Here is a 12108-nt window from a genome sequence, read left to right on the forward strand (position 1 = left end):
GACAGAGTCAGACACTGTCTCAAAAAAAAGGAGAGATCACAGCCCAACTGTGAATCTGTGAATTGTCTCCTTTGATTAATCCAAAGAGAGCCTTGTCATACCCAGAGCCCCTAAATCTAACTTTTCTTAGTGGTTAACTTAAAAGGTGATGTGTGAAAGGCCACGTTGATTGTTTGGCATTAAACAACTAAAGCAGACCAGAATAAACCACCCCAAAATACGCTACTTTGGCATAAGGACTTTTTTAAGCTGAAGGCTATTATTAGCCTGGAGATGGCACCATAGGAATCTACACAGCAACCTTTACTAACTAGCTTTTACCTACTATTTACTTGTCTCCCACAATTTGTGGCCCCTCTACAGAATCAAAAGTCTTTTTTCCTTCATCTTCTCACTTCTCAAAAAAAAATTGTCATTCTTTATTGAAGAAGCTATATAAGGTGGAATTCTAAAGTCACCTCTTGCAGAGTTACTCATGCTCTAGGTACCTCTCATATACATATGAAATTCACATGTTAAACTTTGGTCTCTTTTTTCTTGCTAATCAATCTTTTGTCATAGAGCCCTAGTCAGTAAACCAAAAATGAGTAAAGAAAAAAATTTTTTTCCTTCCCTACAGAATAAATCCATTTGGAGAAGCCATACCGTAACTGCCTTTCAAGGGATCATTTTGTCCTGCAAATATTGAAGTATCAGCTGTTGCACTGGAGGGAAAGACCAAATCTGCCAGGTCATCATCATGGTACATCTTAAAGGGATCTGGAATATAGAAGAAATCCAAAACTCATTCCTGGTGAATGCAACTAGAAAGATTAATATTTCTCTTCTTTTTTTTTTTTTTTTGAGACGGAGTCTTGCTCTGTTGCCAAGGCTCTGTTGCACTGAAGGGCAGTGGTGCCATCCTGGTTCACTGCAACCTCCACCTCCCAGGTTCAAGCGATTCTCCTGCCTCAGTCTCTTAAGTAGCTGGGATTACAGGTGCCCGCCACCATGCCTGGCTAATTTTTGTATTTTTTTTTTTAGAGACAGGGTTTCTCCATGTTGGCCAGGCTGGTCTCAAATTCCTGATCTCAAGTGATCTGCCCACCTCGGCCTCCCAAAGGGCTGGGATTACAGGCATGAGCCACTGTGCCCGGCCAGTATTTCTTATTATCCTATGATGAATATAGATGAGTTGTCAATAGTAAGTAAATTGAGATCACATGTGACTGCACATGGTAGAGAATCAATATACACTAATTCATTTGTTATGAGTTAATAATAAATGATCCCTTCTCTAAGATTTGGTTACGTACATCAGATAGCCAACAAATGTATGAAACAAAAAGGGCAACTAATGCTCAACTGTATAACAAACACTCTAAGAGGTGAAAGTACAGAGAAAACTAAATTTTCAATATATATTTATATAACATTCATTTTAAGTTACTTTTTAAAAAGACAGAGCCATTAAGCAGCTTAAAAAAAAACCAACAAGGAATTTTTCACCTCATGTAGACATGACGAAGAAAATTGCATTTCAAAACTGTCTGAATGGGACAAGATAAACAATTGTTATCCTGAGAGAAGAAACAAACTCTTGACTCAGGAGCTGGCATGAATAAAAGCACTCAAAACATCAGGTAAACTCTTTGTGCTTTTGTACATGAAAAAAAAGCAGGGCCGGGCACGGTGGCTCATGCCTGTAATCCCAGCACTTTGGGAGGCCAAGGCGGGCGGATCATGAGGTCAGGAGATTGAGACCATCTTGGCTAATACAGTGAAACCCCGTCTCTACTAAAAATACAAAAAAATTAGTCAGGCGTAGTGCCATGTGCCTGTATTCCCAGCTATCTGGGAGGCTGAGGCAGAAAAATCGCTTGAACCTGGGAGGCTGAGGTTGCAGTGAGACTCTGTCTCGAAAAAAAAAAAAAAGAAAAAAGAAAAAAAACCAAAGCTGTTCAGGCTAAACAAGAGTTACACTTTCTGAAGAGGCCTTCTCGAAATTTATCTTATTATCTTAATCACCCTGGAGGCTTGTTAAAATAAAGATTGCTGGTTCCTGAAAATCTGCATTTTCAACCAGTTCCTGAGTGCCACTAACACATCACTCCCTTAAGACACTTCAGTTGTCACAGACAGCCGCATAAAAGCCCAGGCCTTGAAAGAATGTTCATTTTCTTGGCTCTGAGGCAGCTATACCACCCTCTTTTTGTAAGAAATTTCAGGATTAGGGGAGACCACTGCATCAGGAAGTGTGAACAAGCAGAAGGTAACACTTGGAAACTTGTTGAGGCTTCTTCAGAAAACCACGGGAGCCTGGAAAGGTGGCACACACCACAGCTACCTGAGAGGCTGAGGTGGGAGGATCTTGAGCCCAGGGGTTCAAGGCTGCAGTGCACTATGATATGGCGACTGTGAATAGTCACTGCACTCCTGTCTGGGCAACATAGTGAGACCTCTATCTTTAAAAACAGAAAACACAGCCTGTTTTTTGTTAAAACAAACAAACAAACAAACAAACCCTTATTTTCAAAAAAATGGAAAAATTAGCCAGGTATGGTGGCACATGCCTGTAGTCCCAGCTACTCAGAAGGCTGAGGTGGGAGGATCACTTGAGCCTGGGGAGGTTGAGTCTGTGGTGAGCCGTGGTTGCACCAGTGAGCTACAGCCTGGGTGACAGAGTGAAATCCCATCTCAAAATAAATAATACAAACAGAACAAAATTTAAAAAAAGAAAAGTCGGGGAGATAGAATATGAGAGAGATGATAAACATTCATGCTCCCCAGTTCTATATGGTTTGGGGTAGCTTGCTGCTTGCTCTGTCTCTCACACTTCCTTTGAGGGAAAGTAGGATTCTTAAAGCATCAAACAGAGTCAACGCTGTATGGTTTGCACCGTAAGATAGGAGCTTGCTAAATTACGTGTAAAAATACATGATTCTTACAGAGAGTTCTGTCATTTAGTCATTAATTTTTTTACTGGGTGCCTACCACGTGGCAGACCCAGTATGCTCTAAAAAACCCAAAGATGTACAAGGTCAGGGATGGGAACATTTAGCCACAGGATATATTTTGGTTCAAGTCAAGGGAGATCTTTGTTTGATATGTATTTAAGCTAAGAACTAAAGAACTGAGTGGTTATGAGGAGCAGGACAAAGCTTTTCTCTCTCTACATTCCCTCTCCTCTAATCCCACAGTTTAAAATTCCATCTATAGGTTGATGACACCTGAATTTATATCTCAAGACCTCTAGACATCTCCCCTTATTTTCAGACTTTTATGTAGCATGTTTCCAAATCTACTCCTTATATAGTCTTTCCATTTCTAATGGCCTTCTATCCTTCTATCTTTTTTGTAAAAATCCTTGGAGTCATCTTGGGCCTCTCTTTTTCATATACCACAGCCAATCCATCAGAAAATGCATTGCATTTGACCTTCAAAATGTGCCCCAGAACCTATTTATTCCCCAGCTCCAAAGCAAGGGTTTCTCACAAGGTTGCAGTCCAGCGGTTGGCCAGGGGCTGTGGTGATCTGAAGACTTGATTGGGGCTGCAGAACCTGCCTGTTAAGATGGCTTACATGGCTGTTGAATGGAGGCCTCTGTTCCTCTCCCATGTGTGTCTCTCTGTATCAGCTGGCTTTCCTCATGATGAGTAAACCCAGAGTGATCAAGATGGAAGCTACGATTTTTTTTTTTTTTTTTTGAGACGGAGTCTCGCTCTGTTGCCCAGGCTGGGGTGCAGTGGTGCGATCTCAGTTCACTGCAACCTCTGCCTTCTGGGTTCAAGTGATTCTCCTGCCTCAGCCTCCCGAGTAGCTGGGACTACAGGCACCCGCCACCATACCCGGCTAATTTTTGTATTTTTAGTAGAGATGGGGTTTCACCACGTTGGCCAGGATGGTCTTGATCTCTTGACCTCATGATCCACTTGCCTCAGTCTCCCAAACTGCTAGGATTACAGGTGTGAGCCACTGCGCCTGGCTGAAGCTACGATATTTTTTGTAATTTAATCTCAGAAATGACACACCATTATTTCTGCTATCTATTCTACGATCACACAGACCAAACCTAGCACAACATGGGAGGTGACCACACAAGGGTATCAATACCAGGAGGCAGGGATCATTGGGAGCCATCCTGGCAGTTGACTACCATACTCAACTTTCAGGAAATTAAACTCCCCTGAATTGTTTTTCCTACTCAAAATTGGTCATTCCTTTGTTACCCTTTCTGGCTCCTCTTCTTACTGATTTGAATGATTTATTTATTTATTTATTTATCATTTGACCTCGGACGATCAAGGCTGCAGTGAGCCCAGATTGTGCCACTGCACTCCAGCCTGGGTGACAGAGGGAGATTCTGTCTCAAAAAAATAAAATAATGAACAAAATATGGTATATCCATACAATGGAATATTACGTGTCCATAAAGTATTGATACGTGCCACAAAATGCAGGACTCCTCAAAACATTATGCTAAGTGAAAAAAAGCAGTCACAAAGAAACCACATTATATGATTCCCTTTATATAAAATGTCCAATCTAAGCAAATTTATAGAGACAAAAAGCAAATTGGTAGTTGCTTAGGGTTGCAGTGGATAGGAAGATGGGGGTGATATTTAAAAGGTACAGAGTTTCTTTTTGTGGTAATAAAAGTGTTCTAAAATTGACTCTGGTTATGGTTATAACCATAAAATAAATAGATAAATAGACAGATAAGTAGATAGAGTACAATTCAGTGGAATTTTTTTGGAGATGGAGTTTTGCTCTTGTTGTCCAGGAGTACAATGGCATGGTCTTGGCTCACTGCAACCTCCACCTCCCGGGCTCAAGTGATTTTCCTGCCTCAGCCTCCCGAGTAGCTGGGATTACAGGCGCGCACCACTAGGCCCGGCTATTTTTTGTATTTTTAGTAGAGATAGGGTTTTACCATGTTGGCCAGGCTGGTCTCGAACTCCTGACCTCAGGTGATCCTCCCGCTTCAGCCTCCCAAAGTGCTGGGATTACAGATGTGAGCCACCATGCCCGGCCAATTCAGCAGAATTAAGTTACTCTATTTTGTTTTATTTTATTGAGACAGGGTCTGGCTCTGTCACCCAAGCTGGAGTTCAATGGGACAATCTTGGCTCACTGCAACCTCCGCCTTCTGGGCTCAAGTGATCCTCCAACCTCAGCCTCCCAAGTAGCTGGGATTACAGGCGCCTGCCACCATACCCAGCTAATTTTTTTTTTTTTTTTTTGAGACGGAGTCTTGCTGTGTCGCCCAGGCTGGAGTGCAGTGGCCGGATCTCAGCTCATTGCAAGCTCCGCCTCCCGGGTTTTTACGCCATTCTCCTGCCTCAGCCTCCCGAGTAGCTGGGACTACAGGCGCCCGCCACCTCGCCCGGCTAGTTTTTTGTATTTTTTAGTAGAGGTGGGGTTTCGCCGTGTTAGCCAGGATGGTCTCGAACTCCTGATGTCGTGATCCGCCCGTCTCGGCCTCCCAAAGTGCTGGGATTACAGGCTTGAGCCACCGCGCCCGGCCCCAGCTAATTTTTTTAATTTTAGTAGAGACGAGGTTTCACCATGTTAGCCAGGCTGGCCTTGAACTCCTGACCTCAGGTCATCCGCCCGCCTCCTCCTCCCAAAGTGCTGGGATTACAGGCGTGAGCCACCACGCCCGGCATAAATTACTCTATTTATCTACTCTATCTACTCCACCTATCTGTCTGCCTGTCTGTCTACATGTCTATTGGGGACAGGGTCTTGCTGTGTTGCCCACGCTAGAGTGCAGCAGCACGATCCTAGGTCACTGCAGCTTTGAAGTGATTCCCCCACCCCAGCCTCCCAAACAGCCAGGACTACAGGCATGTGCTGCCACACCCAGTTAATTTTAAAATTTTTTGTAGAGACAGAATCTCATTATGTTGCTCAGGCTGGTCTCAAACTCTTGGCCTCAAGTGATCATCCCATCTATGCCTCACAAAGTGCTGGGATTACAGGCACAAATCACTGAATCTGGCTGAATTATACATTTTAAATGGGTAAACTGTATGGCACCATGAATTATTGGCCGGGCACAGTGGCTTACACCTGTAATCCCAGCACTTTGGGAGGCGGAGGTGAGCAGATCATCTGAGGTCAGGAATTTGAGACCAGCCTGGCCAACATGGTGAAACCTTGTCTCTACTAAAAATACAAAAAATTAGTTGGGTGTGGTGGGCACCTATAATTCCAACTATATGGGAGGCTGAGGCAGGAGAATCGCTTGAACTCGGGAGGTGGAGGTTGCCATGAGCTGAGACTGCGCCACTGCACTCCAGCCTGGGTGACAGAGCGAGACTCTGTCTCAAAAAAAGAAAAAAGAATTATATCTCAATATAGCTTTTTCTTCACCCTTCCCCCAAAATTACTTTGTATCTAGGAAAGCCAATAACTGACAAATGGTACAGAATATCACATACTAGGTTATTTGAAACAAACGATGAGCATCTTATAAGTTAGATGTCAAAAAAGAAGCCATATTTAAGTGGAAACATAACTTGAGCTCTCAACCTGGCTAACAGGGAAGTACCAAAGCTACTCCTTTGAGGCTCTTTTGAAACTCATTCTTGCTAACAACTCTAGCTCTGGGCTACTACAGATAGGCTTTTTTTTTTTTTTTGGTGTTTTGTTTTTTTTTGAGATGGAGTTTTGCTCTTGTTTCCCAGGCTGGGGTGCAATGGCGCAATCTCAGCTCACCGCAACCTCCGCCTCCCAGGTTCAAGCAATTCTCCTGCCTCAGCCTCCTGAGTAGCTGGGATTACAGACATATGCCACCACGCCTGGCTAATTTTGTATTTTTAGTAGACACCGGCTTTCTCCATGTTGGTCAGGCTGGTCTTGAACTCTCCAACTCAGGTGATCCACCCACTTTGGCCTCCCAAAGTGCTGGGATTACAGGCGTGAGTCACTGCACCCAGCCTGTTTTTAATTTTATAGAGAGTGGGTATGAATCAGCTTTCTCTTCTGTCAAAAGAGGATATATATATTTGGCAGAGTTAGGTAAGAAATACTGATAATGTATATATAAAGGCTCTAGCACTGTGCCTGGCACAAAACAGCACTGGTTTTAACATTACCATAATAATTGCTTCTGGAAGAATTAAGGTTCTAAGGTACTATGGATCCTCTAATCTTCCATGTATATGAATTTCAGATAATGTATTTAAAATAGGTTTTGAAGAGCAGGGAACTAGAGGGCATTAAGTGTCTCAAAGGAAAGGATAAATGAAGACGAGAAAGGGACAAATCAATGCTCAGGTTGCACTTTGTGAGCTATATTTAAGCTAAAATATTTTCAGTTGAATGGTGGTTGTAGCTTTTTCACATTTATGTCATAGCACACATTTAGTAGTCATGAGCAAGCCAGCACTTACCAGTCTGGATAGGATTGACCACTTGCTCAGGTTGGAAGCAAAAGTTGGTATCTTCTGGCCAGTTCTGGCTATTTGGGTATTCCTGGTAGGCCATTTTCTCTTCAAGGAATTCAGTTGGAGACCCTTAAAATAGAGACAGAAATCAAAAGTTACAAAGTATTACAGTTTTCTCCTATACTACAATGGAATTTCTACAAAGTATTACAGCTAGTACAATATAAAAATTTCTGGCCGGGCGCGGTGGCTCAAGCCTGTAATCCCAGCACTTTGGGAGGCCGAGACGGGCGGATCATGAGGTCAGGAGATCGAGACCATCCTGGCTAACCCGGTGAAACTCCGTCTCTACTAAAAAATACAAAAAACTAGCCGGGCAAGGTGGCGGGCGCCTGTAGTCCCAGCTACTCGGGAGGCTGAGGCAGGAGAATGGCGTAAACCCGGGAGGCGGAGCTTGCAGTGAGCTGAGATCCGGCCACTGCACTCCAGCCTGGGCGACAGAGCGAGACTCCATCTCAAAAAAAAATAAATAAATAAAAATAAAAAATAAAAATTTCTATGTAGTTAGCGTCTTACAAGAAAGCTTTTTTCTTTTAATTGAAAGATAAAAGGAGCTGGGTGCAATGGTGCGTCTGTAGCCCCATTTACTTGGGAGACTGAGACAGGATTGCCTGAATCCGGGAGTTTGAGGCTGTAGTGCACTATGATTGCACCTGTGAATAGCTATTGCATTCCACCCTGGGCAACACAGCAAGACTCTGCCACTAAAAAAACCTTTAAGATAGAAGGAAATAAAGTAGGTCATTAAAGTTAAAAAAGCACTACAGAGTGACTTCTAGGTTATGCAGGCATGAAGAGGGTAGCGATTTCTCCACATGAAAGAACAAGGATAAAACTGTCAAAAGCAACCATTTCAGGGCACTGGAATTACAAAAATAAAAATAAAAAATAAAAGTCAGCCTAAATAAGTGGAAAGATATAACATGTTCAGGAATGAAAGATTCAATACTGTTAAGATGGTAATCCTGAAAATGACCAATATATTGAGGAAATTACAAAATAAGCTCATTCCATAATTTATGTCAAAATGCAAAAAACCTAGAAAAGCCAAAACAATTTTGAAGAAAAACAGTTGAAGGGCTTACATAACCTGATTTCAAAAGTTATTATAAATGTACGAACTCAGGCCGGGAGAAGTGGCTCACCTCCTGTAATCCCAACACTTTGGGAGGCTGAGGCAGGCAGATCACTTTGAGGTCAGGAGTTCGAGACCAGCCTGACCAACATGGTGAAACCATGTCTCTAGCAAAAATACAAAAATTAGCTGGGCATGGTGGTGCATGCCTGTAATTCCAGCTACTCCAGAGGCTGAGGCATGAGAATCACTTAAACCTGGGAGTGGGAAGGCTGCAGTGAGTGAAGACTGCACCACTGCACTGCAGCCTGGGTGACAGAGCAAGACTGTACCAACTCAGTGTGATAATGACAACACACTTAGATAAATGGAACAGAACAGGTTCAGAGAGAAACATACAAAGTTAGGGTCAACTGGCTATCTACAAACATAATATAATTCAACATAATTATATTAAACCCAGAAACAAATTTTTTTTTTCAACAAATGATACAGAAACAATTGGACACTTACCACATACCATATGCAAAAGTTAACTCCAAACAGATCAGAGACCTAACGTAGTTCACTTGCTAATTTATTATGCAAAAAAAAAAAAAAAAAAAAGACAAGACAAAGACCTAATACAAGAGTTAAGGCCAGGCGCAGTGGCTCACGCCTGTAATCCCAGCACTTTGGGAGGCTGAGGCGGGTGGATCACGAAGTCAGGAGATCAAGACCATCCTGGCTAACACAGTGAAACCCTGTCTCTACTAAAAATACAAAAAATTAGCCAGGCGTGCCAGTGGGCGCCTGTAGTTCCAGCTACTCGGGAGGCTGAGGCAGGAGAAGAAGGGTGTGAACCCGGGAGGCGGAGCTTGCAGTGAGCCGAGATCGCGCCACTGCACTCCAGCCTGATAGACAGAGAGACTCTGTCTCAAAAAAAAAAAAAAAAGAGTTAAAAAGAAAATCTTTGTGACTTTGGATTAGGCAAAGATTTTAGACATGTCACCAAAAGCACTATCTGTAAGAGACAAAATACATAAATTGAACATCATGAACATTTTAAAATTTTGCTTTTCAAAGATACTATTAAACAGCCAGGCATGGTGGCTCATGCCTGTAATCCCAGCACTTTGGGAGGCTGAGTTGGGCGGATCACCTGAAGTCAGGAATTCGAGACCAGACTGGCCAACATGGCGAGACTCCGTCTCTACTAAAAATTACAAAAATTAGCTGGGCCTGGTGGCTCACGCCTGCATTCCCAGCTACTCGGGAGGCTGAGGCAGGAGAATCGCCTGAGCCTGGGAGGCGAAGGTTGCAGTGAGCTGACATTGCGCCACTGTACTGCAGCCTGGGGCAACAGAGTGAGACTCAAAAAACAAAACCAAACAAACAAACAAACAAAAACAAACAAAAGACAACAACAAAGATACTATTACAGAAAATGAAAAGAGAAGTCATAGACTTTGAGAAATATTTGCAAATCATAAATCTGATAAAAGATTTGTATGTAGAAGAGATTATAATCTCTTACAATACAATTATAAGATAAACAACTCAATTTAAAACTTGGCGGCCGGGCGTAGTGGCTCATGCCTGTAATCCCAGCACTTTGGGAGGCCGAGGCAGGCGGATCACGAGGTCAGGAAATCGAGACCATCCTGGCTAACACAGTGAAATCCTGTCTCTACTAAAAATACAAGAAAAAATTAGCCGGGCGTGGTAGAGGATGCCTGTAGTCCCAGCTACTCAGGAGGCTGAGGCAGGAGAAAGGTGTGAATCTGGTAGGCGGAATGCAGTGAGTGGAGATCACACCACTGCACTCCAGCTTGGGCGACAGAGCAAGACTCTGTCTCAAAAAAAAAAAAAAAAAAGGCTGAAATATTCAGTAGACATTTTACCAATGAAAATATATAATGCTTAATATGCACATGAATGAAGCCCATCAGTGCTTAGGGAAATGCAAATTAAAACTACAATGAGATCCGACTACACAACCACTAAAATGGCTGTTATCAGGCCAGGCACAATGGTTCATGCCTGTAATCCCAGTACTTCGGGAGGCTGAGGCAGAAGGATCACCTGAGCCCAGAAGTTTGAGACCAGTCTGGGTAACATAGTGAGACCCTGTCTCTACAAAAACATACAAAAAAAAATTAGCCAAGCATGGTGACGAGTGTCTGTAGTTTCAGCTACTCAGGATGCTAAAGTGGGAAGATTGCTTGAGCCTGGGAAGTAGAGGCTGCAGTCACCTGTGATCACACTACTGCCTTGGTGACAGAAAGACTCTATTTTTAAAAAAAGGCTGTACAAAAAGACTGACAGGAGCAATTTTGAGAATGTGTAAAATGGTAGTTTGGTGGTTTCCTTTTATTTATTTTTGTTTTTCTTAAAGGTGCTCTTTTTTTGTTGTTGAGACAGGGTCTTGCTCTGTCATCCAGGCTGGAATGAAGTGGTGTGGATCATGGCTGACTGCAGCCTTAACTTCCCAGGCTCAAGCAATCCTCTCACCTCAGCCTCCCACGTAGCTACAAATATAGGCACTTGCCACCACACCTGCCTAATTTAAACACATTTTTTCTTTTTCTTTTGGCAGAGACAGGGTCTCATTATGTTGCCCAGGCTGGTCTCCAACTTCTGGGCTCAAGCAGTTCTCTGATCTCAACCTCCCCAAGCCACTGTGCCTGGCTCTACCTGTATTTTTAAAGACTAGTCAAGTACAACAGTGAGAAGCAGGGAAAGAGTGGAATGTGGAGTTCAATCTGTAACTAACTGTGAACAATTGAGATAACTCACTACCTTTGGACCAGCCTCTTTATTTTTTTAAATAACAGCTTTATTGAATATAATTCACAAAATTCACCCTTTTAAAGTAGAGTTCAAAGGTTTTTTAGCAGATTCACAGTTAACTTCAGAATATTTTCTTCACTCCAAAAAAGAAATCCCATATCTTTTCTCCTTTCCCACTTTCCCCTACCCCTTGGTAACCACTTGTCTACTTTTTGTTCCTACGGATTTGCCTAATCTAGATATTTCATATAAATGAAGTCACGCAATATGTCATCTTTTGTGACTGACCTCTTTCATTTAGCACAATGTTTTCAAGGTTCATCCATGCTGTAGTATGGTATCTGAACTTTATTCCTTTTTATAGCCAAATAACATTCCACTGGGTAGATCCACCACATTTTGTTTATCATCAGTTGACATTTGGTTGTTTCTACTTTTTGGATATTGTGAATAATGCTGCTATGAACATTCATGTACAGGTTTCTGTGGGAGCATGTTTCAATTCTCTTGGATATATACCTAGGAGTACAACTGCTGGGTCATAAAGCAACTTTATGTTTAATATATTGAGACACTGCCAAACTGTTTTCCAAAATGGCTGCATCATTTTACAATCCCAACAACAATACATGAGGACTCCAGTTTCTTCACAGCTTCACCAACACGTTATCTTTTTCTTATCGTAGTCACCCTAGATGTGGTAAGAAGTGGCATCTTACCATGGTTTTGATTTGGACTGCTCTAATGACTAATGATGTTGAACATCTTTTCATGTATTTATCTGGCATTTGTATGGTTTCTTTGGAGATGTGTCTGCCTAAGCCCTGT

The 12108-nt window shown here is 42.5% G+C and overlaps 1 protein-coding gene across 50 annotated transcripts in view; it reads right to left on the reverse strand.

Moving 5' to 3' along the window:
* MAP4 (microtubule associated protein 4) overlaps positions 1-12108 on the reverse strand; it is a 231975-nt gene that overhangs the window by 70602 nt on the left and 149265 nt on the right. For 34 of the 50 annotated variants that reach the window (XM_077992381.1, XM_077992355.1, XM_077992354.1 and 31 more), the window contains exons 4-5: positions 7380-7502; positions 646-759 (exon numbers count right to left, since the gene is read on the reverse strand). In XM_077992381.1, the coding sequence (XP_077848507.1) occupies positions 646-759; positions 7380-7502 (237 nt within the window). The remainder of the gene's footprint in view (positions 1-645; positions 760-7379; positions 7503-12108) is intronic. The other 16 variants (XM_077992382.1, XM_077992358.1, XM_077992356.1 and 13 more) reach the window with 1 other exon arrangement.

This window comes from Macaca mulatta, chromosome 2, assembly GCF_049350105.2.
Source record: "Macaca mulatta isolate MMU2019108-1 chromosome 2, T2T-MMU8v2.0, whole genome shotgun sequence".
Classification (NCBI taxonomy): Eukaryota; Metazoa; Chordata; class Mammalia; order Primates; family Cercopithecidae; genus Macaca; species Macaca mulatta.